Here is an 8,207-nt window from a genome sequence, read left to right as displayed (position 1 = left end):
ACAACTTCTTCAAGGTCTTCCTGTTCTTTTTTTTTTTTTTTTTTTCCTTTTTCTCCTCATCCCCTTTCTATAGCATTCTTTGAGTTCAGCTGCTCCTGGATATAGCTGGGCTCATGTGTAGCTGGGTTGCTTCATACAGGAGTATAGGTACGGTTTCCTCATATGCTCATATAGCTGCAAGTGTAGCCCATACAGTTACAGAGTTGCGGCTGCTGTATTTCTGTGCCCAGCATGGCTTCCAGAAGTAAATGTGTTTGTGTGTTTGTTTTTCATAATTGTTAACTATTAGTTCATCTTGATCTTCTTGTGTTTGGGAATTGGTGCAGTGCAGCTAGCAGTAAAGAGTAAGACCCAAAAGCTTGTAGGAACAAACTTAATTGCACTTGGGGTTTGCTACAGAATGAAGTGTCTTCATGGATTTATCGACTCATAAACTTAAACAGGAGGAAATTTTATAGATACAGAAATAAAGTACTGCTTCCCTGAGAGCCTCAGGCTATCAATACCTGCATCTTTGTAGGAACAAACCATAAATTAGACTATGTGCCAAGACAAAAAAGTGCAATGCTTTACTCCTTTATTTTCCTGACAGCCTAGAGAACCTTTGGATAATGTATGGATTTGGGCTGCTAGAGGTATCTTAAGGGAACAGCTTGCATAACTGCTGGTGAAACTGGCACTTACGCAGCACAGAAGTTTGCGTGAGGTATTTCTAGTGATCCAGAGGCTGAGCAATTAGGATAGATCCCAAAAAGCTGGAACCTCAAGTTCAAGCAGATATTAATACTTGTTCTCTTGAAACTAGGACATGTTAGAAGTGTTTTTTTTTTTTCTCTTTGCTTACTCAGAAGTCTTCTGTTGCTTTTCTCTTACAGGAAGACGAGGCTGTGTGAGCTCTATGCAAAGGTTCTGGGATCAGAGGAAGCTTTACATGTAAGCACACATCTAAACCATGGCGTCTCTTGTCAGACTTGTTGATCTGGGGAAGGGCAGAATAAAACCAGAATGCAGCAGTGCTCCAGCACAGTGCTGCGTAGCGTTGTGGAAAAGGTACCTGCTACAGGAGTGCTCGCTGCCTTTTGTAGAGGAGCGGAGAGAAGGTTATGGCGAGTCTTGGGTTGTGTTTGACAGTGAGGATAAGAATGAGCTTATGAAACAGTTAAAGACAGATATGTTCTTGTCCAGCTTTATGGGTGGCATGCACAGTGCTCTACCACCACACATCTCAACTGTTTTCAGATGTGACAGGCTTGCCTTTCCCTGTCAGTCTATGTTGAGCACAATGGTTTTTTGCTCTTGCTGGGTGCTAAGATCCATTGCTGCATATGGCTGGGTTATTTTTGCCTTTCCCTTGCCTTCTCTTCCCTGTAATGGCAAATAGCTGATAGGATTTGTGTGATATCACACTTAGTTTGTGATCAACGCTGTTGATCCCTTAAGGGCAATATTACACGTGTTAAATGTTGTAGACACCAATCTCAAGGTGACATAATGTTAAACACATCAATATTGTATGCGGAACCGTGCAAGTGCCGTACTTTGCATCTTAACAGTAAATATTTGTATCCAATGTACATATTACAAGTGTTGTACCTGTACACTCCATAGGTTAACTTTGCTTTACGTGGCTCAAAGCATGAATTTGTGCTCAAAGCATAAATGTGCATTGAAAAATTAAGAGGATTATGTTCTACAATGGCCAGATTAGCCATTTTTTAAAAAAATAGCTAGCAGTGTCTAAAATTAAGGCTTATTGTGTCAGATCCATGTTGCATTAAGAGACTTGTTAGAAGTGCTGGTCTTGTCAGACACTGACATGCAACAAATCATAAGGTATTCTTCTCTGCTGTCTCCTCAGTTCTTTTATTAGCTTCCTCGGGACTTTGTCCTTTCCTTGAGTGAATTAATCTCTGTTTTACAGCCAGTGCATTACGAAGAGAAGAACTGGTGTGAAGAGCAGTATTCTGGGGGCTGCTACACAGCCTACTTCCCACCAGGCATAATGACTCAGTATGGAAGGTATGGTGCCTATTTATAGCGGGCTTTGAAGTAGTAAGATAAGACCAAGCTAATAAATATCTTCAGAAAGGGTCATAAATCCTCTGTCACCGTTCGCTTTATACCTTTAAGATCACTGGGGAATATTTTGAACAGGTAATATAACCTTCCACTTGTCTTAGTTGGGCTTCATGATGGATGAGTACAGTATCATTAGGGGGTTCTATTCACTTTTGTTATTCGGTGAATACAGCTGACTAGGTTCTTGGAAGGGAGTTGGGAAGTTTTCACAATCTGTTTAAAAAGCTGGCATTGGGTATTTGAGACCGGTGTTACCATTTCCGGCACATCTCTAGCCGTTTTTTCATATCTACTGGCAAAGAGTTAATTCTTGCCAACACTGACAGTAATGAGTGATTTCTTTGGACTGTTCCTTTCGTTTTAGCAGTCAAGGCTTAATATAGTAATCAGCGTGCCATTGTATACAGTCCTCTCCGACATAAGTTTTTGCATGAAAATAAGATTTACCAAAAAGAAAATGACTTGCTGGTCAGACTGGTGATTGGATTCAGATACATAGTTTTTAATGTGGTGGCATAGCCTTACTTTTGAAGTATAAGTTTTCACAATTTAAAAAGAACTTAGAGCAATAAAGCAGTTGTAATGAATAGCATATGGAGGCCTTAGTATTTAAAGTAATTTTAGTGATAATTATTGCAAATTTTGGCAAAAATAGAGTAAGAAAAAAAGCTATCCTTTTAAAAGTTTTTTTATTTGCTCTTTACTTTAGATATCATGAGGATGTACTTCAGAATGCCACACTGTGCCAGTAATGCCTAGCATTGATGTTTGTGACACTGGCTAAAATCATGACATAGAATAAGTCTCATCTCAAACTAATTGTCCTTTACTCCTCCGAGCGGTGCAAATGTTTAGAAAATATGAACAGTGGGGGTGTATACTGTAAGAAATTAAATGCAATGCAGAATCCTGCTTCAGCTCAACTCACCCAAAGTTACTGTCTTTAAGTGCTCGCTGTTTTTTAAAACGATTTTATTCGAGTATTAAGCCAAGGGTTTCAGTTACCTTTCCTAATATGGCTGATGTGACTTACTGCTTGTCGCCCTCCAGGATTATTCGGCAGCCCGTTGGCAGGATCTATTTTGCTGGCACAGAGACAGCCACAGAGTGGAGCGGATACATGGAGGGGGCTGTACAGGCTGGGGAAAGAGCAGCCAGAGAGGTACAGACAAAAGCCCAAAATGGGGGGCACTGTCAAATTTCTTATGGAAAATGAAAGTCATTTTGGTTGGAGTCGAAATGGGAACTGAGTGTTGACAGCTTCACGTATTTTGAAATCTTGATGCAAATTCCTGACAAGGGGATAGGCTTCAAAAAGGATGAAGGTTTTGCACTTAAATTTGGAATGATTAGGACAGACTGGCTATTTCATCAAACTCCTCTCTTTTCCAGGAATGAAATTCTTTCTTTTTTAACAGAAATCCCAAATTCCCCCCTAATCATTTTTTCCCCCGAGTGGGCACTTTGTTAGTCATCATACTGAGTGATCATGGCTGTTAGCCTCACTAGGAACAGCTCAGCTCTGCAGACCAAGCCAGTCCCTTTCTCAAGTGTTTCCAACAATACCATTGACACAGTGATATACTGTTGAGACAGCCTTACATAAAGTCATTAAACAACAACTTAAATGTTTTGCTTCTGAGAAAATGCCAATTCCTCAAATATTTTCATGAATATTACAGTTGATGGTGCAGCAAAAGAAATTTCGTCTTTGTTTTATAAGGTGAAGGGAACCTTGTGGCTAAAAACTCTAGTTATAGAACAGAAATTGGCCTGGAAGGGATCCGGAAAGTTCATCTAGCCCTTACCCCTGCCCCAAAAGACAGGGATCAACTGTCCCTAAACTGTCACGTTTGTGAAGGTTATACCTAACCTCTTCCTAAAAACCTCCAGAGGTAGTGCTTCGTGACCTTGCTAATGAGAGGACATTACAGCAGAACCTCCATAGGCCTATTCAGAGAAGCTGGCAAGTGAGCTTGACTGGTAAAAATTTTGATGTTTTTCTTTCCTCATGTACTCGTGAAAGGAAAATATGTTTAAAATCCAGTGCAAGGGTGTTGCTCACTCTCCTGTATTGAAAAGTTGACGGGGTCCGTGAATCTTGTATAGAAGAAAAGCCTATCATAAAAGATGGCAAATCTTGTTAAATCAATGAGTGCCTGGAACAGGAAAACCATTAATATCACCACTTCCATTTTATTTTACTGTAGAAGTTGTTAATCTTGCTGTCTTTCATGACTGTCATTTCAGATGATCTTTGCTATCCTACTCATCTGTGGTTAGCTTTGATACTCTGAATGGTTACTTTTCCATTGTGAAGGCTTTCTTTTTAGTCTTGCTTTTCTCTGGCTGAAAGTGGTGGTCTGTCATCACTCACGGGATTCTGTTCCTCTTCCTACATCATGGTAAAATTTGCAAAGCAAGCTGCTCCTGGCTATATAGTTTGCCCATGCAGTAGCGGGTTTATGCACGCCTCACTGCCATGAGTGTATGCTTAACTCTTAGTCATATTCACATTACCCTGTTCCCATAAGACTAGTCAAGTTCTGGTATCTCATGTGGACTAACTAAGCATTAGAGAGGTTTTTCTATTACAGTTTCTATTTTCCACTAGGAGGAGCGTCTTATTAAATATCAGGCCTCCCCAGAAATAAGTTGTACAAAGGTCAAATATTCTTTTAAAAATTGAATACACAGAGATTTATGTGCTGAATTGTTATCTTCATCATGCCATTTTAAAACAAAAATCGAAGCCAGCTCTTTTTCCCTTTCAAAGAATAAATGGTACTTACTACACAATGTTATTTATTTTCAGATACTGTTTGCTATGAGGAAAATCCCAGACAGTGAAATTTGGAAGCCAGAACCTGAATCAATTGTAAGTCTTTCTGTAGATTAAATTGATTATTTTTTTTCTGCTGTTTTGCTGATGAGATAAAATTTTGTTGGCTGTTTTTATTTAAGTTCATTAAACCAAAGTCAAAGTAAACTTTCCCTTGCCAAAACCGCATCTTCCCTAAACAGGAATAGGATAGAAATTCAGAAAAGGCACCCATCTGACAACTCTGTAACACGGGATTGGAAAGAACTGTGCTTTTTAACTGGGCTATGAATTCTTTCTTTGTGTCTCTCTCTCTTCCCTTTTAACTGAGCAGAAAATTTTAATACACTGTACTTCTTCACAATGTGAACTGCTTCAACCCAGCTTTGTTTCTGCTGCAAAAATCTTTTGATTTACACCCTGTCTCTTACAGTGGAGATGTTATGTTGATAATGGATGCTCTCCCCACAGGATGTTCCAGCTTTGCCCATCACTACAACGTTCTGGGAGAGGAACTTGCCCTCTGTGCCAGGACTGCTAAAGCTGATTGGATTTTCCACTTTCTTCACTTCTGTGGCTGCGGCAGGATTATTTGCCTACAAAAAGGGTCTTCTGGTTCGAAACTGAAAAAGGTACCAAAGCAAAGCCTCACACTTGAGCATTTTTCTTTTTTTCAGAGGTTTTATTGGCATGTAGTTCCCTGTCTCCAAAATCAGATCGGGACTGGGGAAGAGGAGAAAACAGTAGAGAGACAAGGCTGGAGGGGAGGGATAAAGGAAGGGGATCCATATTGAAAAAGAACACCTTGAATCCAGGCCTGCTTCTAGCAGTAAGTTGTTTGTTGTTGTATTTCTAGGATACTTTGCCAAATGTTATCACCTTGAGGTTTTTATTCAGATCTCAGAACAGAAGTGACCAAATACCTCTATGAAGCCTGTTCTGATGAGATTTCCAGTTGTTTTTACGCTTATTTCTGAACCAGACAATAAACTCCAAGTCTTCGCAGGCACTTCCATCTCTAGTTGTAAACAGAAGATTTCTGCCTTCCTGTATGGTAGACTGAGAAAATAAACCCAAGAATAATTAACTAGCTCATGCAAATTGCTGGTGAAGATATTTTTAGTGGTTTTATTTTTCACCCAGATGTCCAGATCCCAGGCAGCACCTAAGGGACAGGTCAGGCAACCTTTTGAAGTGGGGGTCTAAATTTATCCATCTGAACTATGCAAGCGCGGCCATAGGTTGTTAGCATTTTCAGTGGCACATTAGTCCTACAGCGAGTTAAAGGACAATGTTTTTACTGCCTTTGGCAATGTGGTTGAATTTCAAGCTCCTCAGCTGCATTCACACTGCCTGGAACAGCAGAACCCGTGTGTTCCAGTCGAGTCCATCCCTGTGCAGGATCAGATCTCCTCTGCCTGGAAAACTGGTGGACTCCAGACTATAGCCAATGCGTGCAGCAGTATGGCTGATCAGTTTGTTGGACCTGAGTGTGGACAGGGAACCTTGTGCTGATGTACAGGCACAGCCTTTCAAACCTTTTTCATCCTGTCTCACAACTCTTTGCCTCCAAGGTCCTCTTTTAGCTCCCCAAGTTGCTGCAAGATAGCAAGAGAACAAATTAACCTATGCCGATGCCAGGAAGTTGTAAGGCCATCCATAAAAAACTTTTTTATGTTTTTTTTTTCTTGTTTCCTTCCTTTCTTTCATCTACTTAAATTTGAACACCTTGAGGCTATCTCTTGCCTGGTAGGGCACAATGGGCTTGAAGATGTAGCATTATCATTAAAAAACAAAAACAAACAAACAAAAAAATCACAAGACCAAAAAACCAAACTTAACTGCCCCCTAACACTTGCTTCCTGCTTTTTTTTGTCAGAATTTCAGTTTCTCCTAATAACCATATTGATGGGATTAGCACTTCCACTTCTGCCTGCTGTTCTGTATTGAACTGACTGTGCACTTTTGGTAACTAATCAAGGATCTAAATGATAGAGAGATCAAAGGGAACCATGGATAGGATAGTCACATGCAGGTGCTTTTGCCCTCCCTAGCTTGGAAGTGCTTCTGCCATCCCTAGTTTGGTACCTTTCAAGCAATGTAAAAAAAGAAAAGAAGAAGCCACCAAAACCTTAGGTGCCTACCTGTGAACACTACGGTACCTTGTTCTCGGTATTTTTGCTGTTTTACATCTGCCTGACAGAAAATGGGAAGGCAAGGGTATAACTGAGAACAGGATTTGGTGCTCATGAAGCTTGAGAAAAGTTGTATGTCTGGAATTTTTCTGAGCCCCTTTGCTGCACTTCTCCCTTCAACCTGTCATGATATATACGTAAAAAATTACATTGCAGTAAAAAGCCGTGGAGGGAAGTATAATAAGGATATATTCAGCAACTGGTGTGAGCAGATGGTAGAAGAACTGTATCACCAGTCTCAGGCAGAGACTCTTTGGGGCTAGCATCTGATCTTGCTTGTGTAGAGTAGTGCTTCATTCTCCAAATAGTCCCATGGAACTACTTATAAAGCTGTAATGTTTGTGAGCAGTGCATAAGTTTCTGGCCCTTAGGTTTCATTTTTTTTAACTTGATGTGTCAGTTAAAAATTTTCTCGTAGCAGCAGCTTAGATTTTATCACAAATGAATATCCTCATAACAGCCTCTTAAAACGCATAGGGGAACTTTTCAGACATAAAGATCTTTAAGTCAGAAGAACAGTGTAGCAGTGTACATATGGCCTTTGTCATTGTATCACATAGAGCACTAATTGGCTGGGACATTTGCCTACCGTAGAGTGCTTCTACGTGGGTTTCTCCCTGTGTGATTTATTTACTAAATGAATTAGGAACCAAAAGCTGAATGGGAACTGTGTAAGTTCAGAGCTTTTGTAACTCAGACAATTCTCAGGCCACAAATAAACACAGGAAGCTAAATTGGGGAAGACATTTTTAAAGTCTTGGCCCAATATTTGTGAGTGCTAGATGGTGAATACATACTTAACATATAAAGAACTGCTGCATTTGCAGATGATTTCTCTGCCAAAACTGTTTGGAATTCAAGTCCTGTTTCTGCCCGAGAAATACTCTGCAGGTCCCTAAAGGGGAGCAGATCCATGAGACTAATGAGGATAAATTGGTTTCATTCCTGTCCAAAATGCATCTCTCTCTTCTTTGCTGTTGAACCTGGCAGAGGTTTTTCCCAGAAAGTGTCGTGTGCCATAGGGGCAGAAAATCAGGAAGGAGAAACAGAAGTTAGGTATAGTTAGAGCTGAACTGAATCATAACCAAAGCTTTTTATCAGATTGGTCAATT

The 8,207-nt window shown here is 40.2% G+C and overlaps 1 protein-coding gene across 1 annotated transcript in view; it reads left to right on the top strand.

Moving 5' to 3' along the window:
• The window catches only part of LOC104293764 (amine oxidase [flavin-containing] B-like), a 36,272-nt gene extending 30,519 nt beyond the window's left edge, over positions 1-5,753 (top strand). The window contains exons 11-15 of the mRNA XM_009893292.1: positions 876-933; positions 1,922-2,019; positions 3,130-3,241; positions 4,895-4,957; positions 5,372-5,753. Coding sequence (XP_009891594.1) covers positions 876-933; positions 1,922-2,019; positions 3,130-3,241; positions 4,895-4,957; positions 5,372-5,527 — 487 coding nt within the window. The 3' untranslated portion in view covers positions 5,528-5,753. The remainder of the gene's footprint in view (positions 1-875; positions 934-1,921; positions 2,020-3,129; positions 3,242-4,894; positions 4,958-5,371) is intronic.
• The last annotated feature ends 2,454 nt before the right edge of the window (positions 5,754-8,207 follow it).

This window comes from Charadrius vociferus, unplaced genomic scaffold (genome assembly GCF_000708025.1).
Source record: "Charadrius vociferus isolate BGI_N301 unplaced genomic scaffold, ASM70802v2 scaffold209, whole genome shotgun sequence".
Lineage (NCBI taxonomy): Eukaryota > Metazoa > Chordata > Aves > Charadriiformes > Charadriidae > Charadrius > Charadrius vociferus.
The sequence above is the reverse complement of the archived record's forward strand: the minus strand, read 5'-3'. Positions and strand labels throughout refer to the sequence as shown.